This window comes from Chiloscyllium plagiosum, unplaced genomic scaffold (assembly GCF_037043375.1).
Source record: "Chiloscyllium plagiosum isolate Xiang-an unplaced genomic scaffold, Cpla_swu_hap1 HiC_scaffold_13, whole genome shotgun sequence".
Classification (NCBI taxonomy): domain Eukaryota; kingdom Metazoa; phylum Chordata; class Chondrichthyes; order Orectolobiformes; family Hemiscylliidae; genus Chiloscyllium; species Chiloscyllium plagiosum.
In genome coordinates, this window is record NW_028270151.1 from 8192616 (window position 1) to 8205772 (window position 13157).

The 13157-nt window shown below is 42.1% G+C and overlaps 1 protein-coding gene across 2 annotated transcripts in view; it reads right to left on the minus strand.

Annotated features, from left to right (window-relative positions):
* LOC148148234 (uncharacterized) overlaps nucleotides 1-13157 on the minus strand; it is a 67760-nt gene that overhangs the window by 10349 nt on the left and 44254 nt on the right. For both annotated transcript variants that reach the window (XM_087993318.1, XM_087993319.1), the window contains exon 3: nucleotides 1911-2147. In XM_087993318.1, the coding sequence (XP_087849444.1) occupies nucleotides 1911-2101 (191 nt within the window). In that variant the 5' untranslated portion in view covers nucleotides 2102-2147. The remainder of the gene's footprint in view (nucleotides 1-1910; nucleotides 2148-13157) is intronic.

Below are 13157 nucleotides of genomic sequence, written 5' to 3' on the forward strand. Positions count from 1 at the left end.
TGTGATAGGACTGTAGGCGGCCTCAGGTTCTATTCCACTCAGTGTCCTCAAGAAAGGACATTTGGAATACAGCAACTCACAAAATAAATACAAAAATAGAGGTAGGAGAAAACAGTTTCAGTGTAACTATCAATGATGTTACTGCTCATTGCTTTTATACCTAAAGAAATCAGCCAAACTGTAAACAAAAGAATTAAAGACCTTACTAGTAACTGAAAATGGTTGGTGCCAACCAGTCTGGCAACAGTGATTGTGACTAACAATACTAGCTTAATTTGTACTGAACTACAGATATTGTATTTGATAGTGTCTGTAAAAACCCATGGTGAACTTATATTCTTTGATTTTTTTAAATTACTGAATATATTTTCTCAATGTCAGAAATATCTGTACTGCACTAATTATCTTTCTTTTGGCATCCAAAACAATCTTGTCATTTGGAATTTACAAAGAAGCTGGCTGATCTGAATAGCAATATCTATGATCTCATCTCTAACCCGACAGTCAGATTGCAATAGATCTGCATAACTGAATAATAAATAAAAATAGAGAATGTGTGAGGAGGACCATGGCACATAATTTACCTTCCATAACTTATCATTGCAACATTTATTCACAAGCAAAACAAGCTATGCAATTAAAAAAGGACAAAGACATTTCAACATGAATTAAGGATAAATAAACTGGCATGTTGTTTAGAATTTGGTTCTAGTGATATCACTATATTTAAAAACATTATCACTGCTGATAAAAATGAGGTGGATAAGTGGTGCAATTCCACTATACTGTACCTATCCACAAGCAAGATTCAATTCAAGGTAATCATACAGTGAGCTTGCTTAGTTTCTAGCAGAGCTCATCTCTGAGGCATCCTGGGGTTCCCTGTCATTATTTATCCATGGCAAGTTCTCAGCCCTTACTGTGCCTAGCTTGCCAAAAAGGTAGGGTGGGAAATTACATATCCTAAGAAGCTGCTTGCAAATGAAAGGCATTTAATTAACACTGAGTAAGATTTAAGTGTTGCTTCTGTATAATATGAAGGCTGTTCAGAGCACAAAAAATGGCTGGCAAAATAAATGTGGTAGCAATTAAGATTTAGAGCCTGTGGGCGAACAGTGGAGAGGGTGAGTATCAAAATCCCAGTTTAAGGGCCTAGTGCAGGAAAAGAAGCAAAAAAAAAACTATCCTTAGAAATTAAAATACTAGTCCTCTATTTTGACGTATTTCAGCTGGTTGGACCAGTACATCTTGTTTGCCAGTCTTGTTTTATCTTTCTACTAGATAAGAGTTGTACCTAAGCTAGAAATGGTCAGGCCTGTGAGATGTTTCACTAGTGTAAGAGCTACTGTCAGTGGCAGGACTGAGGGATGGAAACAAGTAGGGTTTGCGACGGAGGATGTAGGGATACAATTAGACTTAGAATAGAGTAGAATAGGATCCTACAGTGTGGAAACATGCCATTTGGCCTAACAAGCCCACATCGATCCTCTGAAGAGTAACCTGCCCAGACCCATTCCCCTACCCTATTACTCTACATTTACTCCTGACTAATACACCTAGCCTACACATCCCTGAACACTATGGGCAATTTAGCATAGCTGATTCATCTAGCTTGCACATCTTTGGATTGTGGAAGGAAAACCGGAGCACCAGAGGAAACCCACACAGACACAGGGAGAACCATGCAAACTACACACAGACAGTCGCCTGAGGCTGGAATTGAACCCAGGTCCCTAGCACTGTGAGGCAGAAGTGCTAACCACTGAGCCACTGTGCCAGCCACCCTAGGGTTTAATTGGAAATCATTTATGAAAATGGTCTGTTTGAGCTTCAGGATTCAGGATGTAGTGGTGCAGGATCATTAACTCTGTCTAAAATTCACAAGAGATTAATTCAATTGATTTATGTACCTGAATCCAGTGTTTGGATAGCTGACTTTTTGCCATCCACGCTCCTGCAGAAAAGGCTTAATCAATTTTTTATGGATGTCTTTTGGACCTCCACCAGGGGTCGCCACATACAAGTAAAACAAGTTCCCATCATCACCTTGCTCCTGAGAGGTCCTGATTTCATCAAGTATTTCTTGAGTACTGACATCCATGTTCACACTATTGAATATTCTGGTAATAAATACAACTGCAAAATCCCTGTGAAGATAAAATGTGAATTATAAGGCACTTCAATTTTAGTCTTTATCACAATGTTGAATGAGAGCTATTTGAGAATCAAATAAAATTATTCACTGCACTTACACACTCCTACAAAAAGCAGAGCTCTGATTTATTGCTTTATTTTTGCAACCAGCAGATTTATAATTTAAATGATATTATTTTGGGATGCTGCTGCAGCAGACGGATTTGGGGATGCAATTTCACTCACCTCTGAAGGTAGCAGGGAAAGTTGAAAAGGCAGTCAAGAAACCACATAGGATACTTAGCTTTATTAATAATGTATTGAATAAAAGAACAAGGAAGTCTCCCTAAATCTTTAGAAATCTCTGGTAAAGTCGGCTGGAATACTGCGTGCACCTCTGGGCACCACATTTTAACAGGGTCAACAACAGCCAGCATTTAAAAGAGGATGATGAAAATACCAAGAAGGAGGGTATTTAGTTGAAATGGAGAGGCTGGAGAAGCTGCATTTGTGCTTTGAAAGGCAAAGGCTAATTGAATGAAGATATTCAAAACTATGAGAGTTTTGCATAAGTAGATAGCAACTATTTCTTCTGACAAATGGGTCAGCAACCAGAAGTCAGACACTTGAAATGTTTGGCAGGAAAATGATAGAAATTCGTTCACTTATTGAATTCTGGAATTATATTACCTGACAAGGCGATGGTTTCAGATTCCATTGAGACCTTTAAAAGACAACTGGATATGAACTTTAAGAGAACTAATCTGAAGAGTTTTGGGGAAAATGCTGGGACTAAATTGGCTGTTTGTTCAAACTAGGAGAAAGTGAGAACTGCAGATGCTGGATCAGAGTTGAGAGTGTGATGCTGGAAAAGCATAGCAGGGTCAGGCAGCATCCGAGAAGTAGGAGAATTGACCTATTGCGCAAAAGCCCCACATCAGGAACTGCCAGTTACAGACTGAGTGGTCCCTTTGTGCTGTAAGATTCTCTAACTTAGTATTTTTGTCCAGCGGTTAAGAGAAAAATTGTGTCAATGTGAGAGTGGATTTCCATGATCCCTTTTCAGTCCTTGCTACCCACTGTTAAGAGGGTCAGCAAATGACTTTCTCTGGAGTTTGACAGTTGCTACTCCAAAAATGGTTTCAGAATGTGATGTGGCCTGGATTCAGCCACCCAGTTTTCTTTTTGATTAGATTACTTAGTGTGGAAACAGCCCTTTGGCCCAACAAGTCCACACCAACCTGCCGAAGCGCAACCCACCCAGGCCCATTCCCTTACATTTATCCCTTCACCTAATACGATGGTCAATTTAGCATGGCCAATTCACCTAACCTGCACATTTTTGGACTGTGGGAGAAAACCGAAGCACCCAGAGGAGACCCACGCAGACGCGTGGAAAATTGTGCAAACTCCACACATTAGGTGGTTAACTGCTTGGCTCTTTCTCATAACACAACACCAATCCCAAAATTGCCTGATTCCTCAGTCGGCTCCTGAACATACTTTTGCAGAAATCTATCTCTGCCCTCAAGGGGTGGAATGTTCCCAGCTCTTCAACAGCATAGGCAATGGCAAGAAATATAGAAAAATATGGTGAGAAGAAAAAAATGTGATTCTCCATGTTCAAAAAATGAAATGCAATTTTCACTATCAAGTTTAAATGGTGAATTCTGAATCCTGCTGCTATGTGCATTTGCATCTCATTAGTAGTTAATTTGGTCAATACCCAACTGAAAGTCGGAGCAGTTATCTGGCTGCTGCTCCTTGGTTACTTCTGCTGGTCTCCATCTTAAGGTCCATTCACTAACATCTCAATGCATCCTTCATAGATAGTGACTGCCTTCAACCTTCGTCCACAGAAATTGGTATCAGCAAAACACTCATGTCATTCATGAAAAATCTTGGACTAAATCATAAATTACCTCAACACATCACCACAGCATTGCAGAACTCATGGATACCTTACATTTAATGCTCCTGAGAGATTGCTCTGCATGCTGGATTACACACCTATCTCATATACTTTAGCAGAATGCATTTTATGGTTCTTAACTTGCTTTCTTGTACTCACTTTGTGCTTACTTGGATGCTTATATTCTGGCTTTCATTGCATTGCACCTCAATGAGAACTTACAAGTCCCTAACATCTCTAGCTTGACTTGCTTTTTAGTGTAGACAAAAATGCAGGCAGCCTGTCATGTTTGCCAGCATTAAACAGTAAGGGGGTGGATACATCATTGTATGGCACAGTGCTATGTCAATATCATACCTCTGGCAAATGCCAACAGTTTAAGCAGTAAATATATTTCATGTGCTTCAGACACTCTGAAAATCAAAGGAGACCAATCCTTACTGGAGTGGAGGGGACTACTGTCAGTCAGGGGCACCACACACTCAATCAACTGCATCATTCAATTTCTATCCAGGGGACTGGCCACAGTTGATCAGGCACTTAGTGCAGCCAGCGTTGGGAATGTATGTCTCTGAAATCCAGGGATTACACAAAGAGCAGTCCTGTAGGTTAAGTGCAAGCAATCTGGGAATCACAGGTAAGTAAGTCAGCGAGTGGTGGAGACAATCAGTTGTGGAATTGCACTGTCCTTGGTCAGGACAGTCCTCACAAGTCAATGCAGGGGTGAGCCAAGGTTAATCCTGGGGATTTGACTGGTAAACATTAAGTAGGATTATCATTGGCCAGTCCATGTAGTACAGTGGAAAGTGGGAAACCCAAGTTTCTGGACAGGATGTATGATGCTGCAATGTTGAAGGGATGATAACATTAAAGGGGTGGAGGCAATTCCACATATGAGGACAAGATCTGGCACAACTTGAGTGATTGGGGTATTGCAGGGTGAATAGGTTCTTTAAGTGGCCATACCCCTGACAGTAGGAAAAATGGGGATATTGCGTGTCAAATGAAAGGGCTAAATAAGCATGTGGGGAGCCTGACACATAATAGAGTTGGTAGGGACAGCAACACAAAACTGTACAAAGAGAGGGAGGAGTGAGAGAGAGCAAACCCCAACTGCACAATAGGGAAGAAAAATGGCTGCCAATTCATTTACAGTGGTGAATAAGTAACTTTTATTTTGTTCTGAGGAAGGGGTGTACCTACTTGTGTCATGACACTAGGGTTTAATGACACAGAAGTTGAAAAGTGGTCATCATTCACCCTTGAATGAGATTGTGTTAATCACGCGCAAGGTGGCCATAAATATTGAACATGAGTGTAGTCAAATCTCGAATACGTGGTAATGTTTCCTTTGCCCTCAGTGATCTCCTCATTAAAGTACTGAGCCTTAGACGCACTCAAAATGTAAGAATTGAAGAATCCATAAAATCTGCTGCTATGAGGACATTTCTTAATGATGAGAAATATAACTTCTATCGTCCGTGGGATAAAGAAGAGGCTGCTTAACTGTGACACACTGGCTAAGTAACCAGGTCCTACAATTAAAATGACAGTCGATCAGACATTTATTTTCATATGTGAAAGTGTTTTTAAAATGACTTGTCACCCATGTTACTTCTGTGCCATCAGTGCATTTTATTTGTCTTCCCATTACTTCCAGGTGTCTGAAGCTATGGTGGAAAAAGCCTGTTCTGTAATAGCCCTTATTCACCTGGAAATTTTAACACAGGGAGCATTTGGAGAAAGGGCCCAGACGTACTGAGAGCACTCTATCCAGCTGCAGTCTAATCCTCCTTGGCTGCAACTTCCTTTGGATCTGGGATTGCAGGTGACTGGAGTTGGAGGGACTTGGCACCTCTGAAGTGTCCTGCGATGAAACTTCTGGGGTGTGGGGGCGGCAGGAACTGTATGTGATTCTTCCTTTGTCTGGGTAGCCTCCTTGAGAAGAACGGATATCTAGAGTGAGGTCTAGGACCTTTGACCACTCTTGCTGCTGCTGATGCTTAGCAACAGGGACTACGTTGATAGACAGCAGAAATGAACCTGTCCACAGAGACAGCCATATGCACACATGCTAGGACGTCGCAGTACTGACAACCATTAGACTCTTCAATGTTTGATTCAATTTACTGACAGTTTCTAACAAACCTTTCTGCTGTTCCTAAGACTGTCCAAGGATTTCCATAAAGTTATTAATGGCTGACACCACAAGTTCATCTGCTGCCCAGGTGCCTGTCCTCTGTCAGTCCTCCGAGTGCCAGCAGCCTGGAACGTTTCTTCCTGACCAGTTACAGAGACACGATGACGTGCTCACAAGGTTGTATCTGAGCCTAATCTAGACAGAGCACTCACCGAGGTGAAAGTCTCTAAACTGGTGAAGGGTGCAGGACAAAGGCTTGATGCTACATCCTCTGTGGAATCTCTGGCTTCTTCGTCAGAGGTAGTGGAGAAGCTGACAGGCTGGTTCCTTTGGGGTGGCAGATATGTGGGCACTGCTGGTTCCTCTATAAGAATAGAGCAGCCTTTATTTGTCCAATCAGGAAAGAAGCTTGAGCATCTTAAGAAATAGTTCACTGTAGTGAGAATGGGAGAGCAGCACAACACAAAGAATTCTGGCCACATTGCTGCCTGTGTTGGGCCTCTTTGCCCGTTAATGAGACATTTTCTCTTGCAATGAAACAGGAGGGATTGACTGAGATGCAAATGGATAGAAAAATGTTTACCTTCATAGAATCCCGACAGTGTAGAAGCAGGCCATTTGGCCCATTGAGTCCACACCAACCCTCTGAAGCGCATCCCACCCAGATCCACTCCCCTACCCCTGTATTTCCCACCTAGCCTGCACAGCCCTGGACATAATGGAGAATTTAATGAGTGCTCTGTCTAGATTAGGCTCAGATACAACCTTGTGAGCACGTCATCGTGTCTCTGTAACTGGTCAGGAAGAAACGTTCCAGGCTGCTGGCACTCGGAGGACTGACAGAGGACAGGCACCTGGGCAGCAGATGAACTTGTGGTGTCAGCCATTAATAACTTTATGGAAATCCTTGGACAGTCTTAGGAACAGCAGAAAGGTTTGTTAGAAACTGTCAGTAAATTGAATCAAACATTGAAGAGTCTAATGGTTGTCAGTACTGCGACGTCCTAGCATGTGTGCATATGGCTGTCTCTGTGGACAGGTTCATTTCTGGCTCTTCCAGTTCCCCAGAAGGAGCATATCATGCAGCTGTTCGGTCACATCCTTGATCTTGATACCTGACCTTGATACCAGAAACATCTGGCTTTTCCTCTAACTAAAAAAATCCCATACCACTCTTCCTCCTCCACTCCAGCACTCATGGTGCCACTGACGTGGTTCTGAGGAATCATCACTTTCACTAGTATTCAAAGTGTAAAAGCAAACATAAGAAAGAACATAAGAAATAGGAACATGATTAGGCCATTTGGTCTCTCAGCTCTGCTTTGCCATTCAATAAGATTGTGCTTGATTTGAGCAAAGCTTTACTTCCACTTTCCCATCTGCACCCTATATTCTTCAACTCTTGAGGATCAAAGATTTGTCCAATAAAGAAAAAACAAGCACACCATTGAACCAGAATCCTTAGCAACAGAAACTAGTACCTTATCTATTATATCAGTGGCCCAACAAAATGGCAACTTGAAGCTGGTGATGAGATTTAAATATAGACACTCAGTATTTTCTTGAATTTCTGGACTTTTAGCCAGTCAGGGTTTATCAGACAAGCACTTCACTGATCCCCTCAAGGTCTCACTGGCACTCTCATACACCTGGGACTCACTGGTCCAAGACCTTCCAAGGAGCATCCAAGGTGTGAGCACCTTGAGACTTGCTGCCGGGAAAAAACAGACGCCAGGCAAAAACAGCATAAAGAACACAGTTCTACACCAATGGCCCCATTCACCCCTTCTTGTGTCCATCTTATGCCCCAAGCGTAACAGAGCCTGTGGTAGCCACATTGACCTGTACAGCCACCTATGGACTCACTTTGAGAGTGGAAGAGAGTCATCCTCGTCTGTGAGGGGCTGCCGATGATGGCACAGTATCTCAGATGCAGTTTCACCAATGCCCCGTATAACTGAAGCATAACCTCGATATTCCTTATTCAGTGCTGCTTGCAATAAAACATAACGTTCTACTAGCTTTCCTGATTACTTGCTGTACCTGCATACTAACCCTTCTGCAATTCAGTATCTATGGACTCACCCTGAGAGTGAAAGACATTCATCCTCATCTCTGAGGGAACATCAATGATGATGATTAGAGATGCATTTCATAGAATTTCTTCATACAATCCATCTGCGCAGCAAGCAGTTAATTGTTGCTAAAAGTAATTTTGCGTTGGATTATGCATTATGTTTCATTTCTTAATGAAGGTTGTCAGGGTATTTTTGTCTTTCAGACATTCCCTTAATTTAGAGACCAGCTTGTCAAAACTGCACTTTTCTTCCTTACACAAAGCCTCAGTTGTCCTTACACCTGTAGATTCACTTCCCCAGAAAGTTGAAAACTACCTCACGTGATCATTTGTTGAGAAAGAAAAGTCAACGAACTGTTATTTATGTAAAGCCTTTCTAAGGCTTAGAGAAACTCATCAATTTTTGCTGGGGAGGTGGCAAAGCCCCTTTACCTTGTCTGAGTGTAAACCCTTTGCACCGCTCACACCTCCCTGAATCTCTACGCAATATCAAATTGGGCGGCATGGCAGATCAGTGGTTAGCACTGCTGCCTCACAGCACCTGGGACACGGTTTTGAATCCAGCCTTGGGCAACTGTCTGAGTTTGCACATTCTCCCTGTGTCTGCGTAGGTTTCCTCCGGGTGCTCCGGTTTCGTCCCACAGTCCAAAGATGTGCAGGTCAGGTGAATTGGCCATGCTAAAATTGCCTAAAGTGTTAGGTGCACTAGTCAGAGGGAAATGGGTCTGGGTGGGTTACTCTTCAGAGCGTCGATGTGGACTTGTTGGGCTGAAGGGCCTATTTCCACACTGTAGGAAATCTAATCTAAGCTCCAAAGCTCTTTACAGCAAATGGACACTTCCAAAGTGTAGCCTTTTGCTATTTTCTAGGTGAACACAACTGAAATTTGCACACAAGGTCCTGCAAACAGTAAATGAGCAACAAATGACTAGTTAATTTGATACAGTGAGCTTGATTGAGGGATAAATGCTTGCCAGAACACACTAAATTCACCTGTTTATTGAACTTGGGAACTTTTACATTCACCTGAACAGATAGGCAAAATGTTTGTTTAAACATGGTACCCATAACAGTGCAATATCTTGCTGGAATATTTGTCCGCTTCCTGGTGTGGATATTAAACCCATAATCTTTGGATTCAGAGGTGAAAGTATTACCTCTAGGCAAGTTGACACTTCAATTGTTTTCTGTGGGTGATTCTATTTTTAAATTTTCTTTCAGTCTCAATATGTTTCTATGCAACTTGCAAGTTCACCTGACCACCCAAAAAATAACTTTTATTGGGAGTTGTGAAGTAGTTTTATATTTCACAGGTTCTTCATTATGGACAAACCCTTCATTGTTGAAGAACATTTAGTTTGTAACTCAGTACTATGTCCCGAATACCTGTTTGTGTGAACAGATCGCCACAGGCGAGTTAATTTATAGATGTGAATGAATTTCCAAGCAGATTCTCCTGCCAGACATGAATGGGTGATATACTACTGAGAACACTGTGAGCTCTACTGGAGAGAAAAATCATAGAAGCCCTACAGTATTGAAAGAGGTCATTCAGCCCATCAAGTCTGCACCAACCCTTCAAATACCATCTCACTCAGATCCAGCCCCATACCCTAGCACATTTACCATAGCTAGCCCACCTAACCCTGAATACTATGGTAGAATTTAGTACAGCCAATTCACTTAAACCACACATCTTTGGACTGTTGCAGCAAACTAAGGCACTCAGAGAAAACTCACAGAACAACTTACTGGTGCTCAGTGTCCAATAATAGTTGAAAGGTGTGGTGCTGGTAAAGCACAGCAGGTCAGGCAGCATCCGACGATTAGGAGAATCAATGTTTTGGGCATGAGCCCTTCATCAGGAATTTCAGTCATATTACAAGGACTGAAACGTCAATTCTCCTGCTCCTTGGATGCTACCTAACCTGCTGTGCCTTTCCAACGCGACACTTTTCAACGCTGATCTCCAGCATCTGCAATCCTCATTTTTTCCGATAATAGTTTCCTTGTTGAGCTACGCCCTATTGTTTTCCTTTTTGCAGACAGTGCACTCTACTTTCCAGCTAGTAACTTGGGAGACAGAAGTGGAGGGTGCAAAACAGGCTGCCATCTCAGCCTGGAGTCCTGCTCGCTCTCTGGTAGTCCAACAGCAATTGACTTAAATTAGAAAGCAAAATTGCATACTTAAGCCATTTAACAAGCTGCAATTTCAGTCATATTACAAGAACAGACATTTCAGGCTCTGATGGGTCATCTTAGTGTCTAATTGGAAGATCATTAAGTTAATAGTGTAGCTTTGCCTCCCCCAATAGAGTTTCTAGTGAGAGGTGAAAAGGTTACTGGAAAACCATTAGTGCCTATTTTAGCAAAATGGGTTTTGATGTTTTATTTTGTGCAGAATTGGCTGGAGGCAGATGGCTTATCTCCTATCCCTTTTGTGCAATGTATGCACAATGCTGGGTGTTCAGAAATTCTTAGAAATTATGATGATTAACCTCAGTCATTTTGTGTTCAGCAGGGTTATTCACTATTAAAAAAAAACAGGATTTAAACAAGAGAATACAGAAGAGAACACATTTTTCATCAGGATTTTTTTGCCATCTCTTCTGACCAATACAATATTTAAATTTTGTCACAATTAGTCATTGTGTTATCTATGACAGCAAATCTTAACGATCAATTTCTCCCAAAAAAACAATTATTTTGAAGAATAGTGCAAAGCAATTCTGGCCATTCATATTACACAACATCAATATCAAAATAAAAACATACTGTGAAAGTATGCATGTTACAGGTATTATGGAAAAGTTCCTGTTCAGACAGGCACATGAAGAAGCTCTGTGTTTTGAATCAGCTTAGCTGTCTGTACACCCCATAATTCACTATTTTGTGTTCTATATGAATGATCCTTGCTTCCTTCCTTCTATTGGTTAACACTTACTACCATGCTGTCATAGTATGGTGACACGGTCATAACACTGTTCAAAACAAAAATGGATGCTGCCTGACCTGCTGCGCTTTTCCAGCAACACATTTCCAGCTCTGATCTCCAGCATCTGCAGACCTCACTTTCTCCTCAAAGAGGAGAATGGAACCAATAGTGAGCAACCGGAGCAGCGGGTGGCAGCATGTAGGACAGAGAGGAAGAGGGATAAGACAAGGGGGAGCATTTCATAGAGGGTTTGGGCGACAGGGGCAGAGATGGATGTCTCCACAGGCAGGATGCTATTATTGCAGAAAGATAGGGCATTTTAAGCGGGAATGTCCTGATCTACAAAGGGAAGAAAGGGCAATTCCGCTTATGAATTTTGATGAAGAATAGGGGTGTCAGGGGTTCCTGCCCTCGGGGGCCCACCAGGAACCCTTGATAAACCTGAAGGTGGGACCCTGTAGGGAGGAGGCAGTCTTCCTAGTAGATAGGGGGGCGGCACGGTCATCGCTGAATTTTAAAACAAAGAAGGTAGAAATGTCGACATGGTCAATTACTATTTCGGGGGTAAAAGGGGAAGGATTTACTGTTCCAGTATTTAAACCTATGATGATAGAAGGTCCTAAGGATAGGGTTACAGGGGAACTACTGTATATCCCTGATATAGGAAGTAACTTACTGGGGAGAGACTTAATTATCCTCTTAGGACTGGAGATTGGAATTCAGGAAAAGAAATTAGTTGTACAACTGGCGATGTTAACAGAGGATGCAGAGAGAGATAGACCCTATTGTATGGGCTAGAGAAGGGAATCGTGGAAAACTACAGATCCCTCCCCTTTTAATAAATTTAAAATGGGAAGGAGACGTTGTCTGTGAACGACAATATCCCATTTCCATAGAAGGTACACGAGGACTGCAGCCAGTAATTGAGGGACTGATTAGAGATGGGCTGTTGGAGCCATGTATGTCTCCTTATAATACCCCAATTCTACCAATGCGGAAATCCGATGGAACTTATCGATTGGTGCAGGATTTAAGAATATTGAATCGAATAGTACAGATCAGGCATCCAGTGGTGCCAAACCCCTACACGTTATTAAGTAAGATCCCTCATGACCACAGATGGTTTAGTGTGATAGATTTAAAGGATGCCTTTTGGGCTTGTCCCTTGGCGGAGGAAAGATTTGGGACTATCCCCTATGAAATCTTATTTGGATTACCTTATCTGAGAATGAATGGAGAATTACCAATTCCCGAAACTAAAGGTTTGTTTTTAAAGAAGTATATACTGGGCTTGTGCCTCCTCTTTGTCTTTCCTCAGGAAACAGGGTCTGTTGGCACAGACTCCGCCCCTTGAATTCACTGTTCACCCCATCCAGCCAGGAGATTGGATCTTAGTAAAATCATGGACAGAGACTAAATTTCAGCTGGACTGGGAAGGCAATAAGGATGGCGGAAAAAGGCTGGACTCATTACACTCAGATCAAAGGGCCTGTGGACCCTCCAGTTGAGGAAGAAGTCTGGACAGCCGAGTCAACGCAAGACCCGCTAAAACTCAGACTAAAAGAGACTTTGAGTAACTGACTATACAGTGGCGGTGCGAGCGCGGGATTATTTCTGTAAGATTGTATATTAAGCCTTTTTGTGCTTCAGCATGATGATTAGAATACTGGGAATGTTTAGAGTTATGATGCTAGCCCTCTTAGTATTGGGATTTTGTCACATATTATTTTCATATGTATTATTAACGGTTCCTGAGTCTGATAATCCACAAGTAATAGACACTGATGCATGCAGCTTAGTAAATTGTGGGGATGTAGCTAATCAAAGACAGTACCGCAGCTCTGAGATACATCTTAAGTCCTATGGGGATGGCACCTGGTATAATGGTCTTGTCACAGTACACCGGGCCCCCTTCCGACCAGTTCACGATTGTCTCGATAAAAAGTGTAACCCAATATAC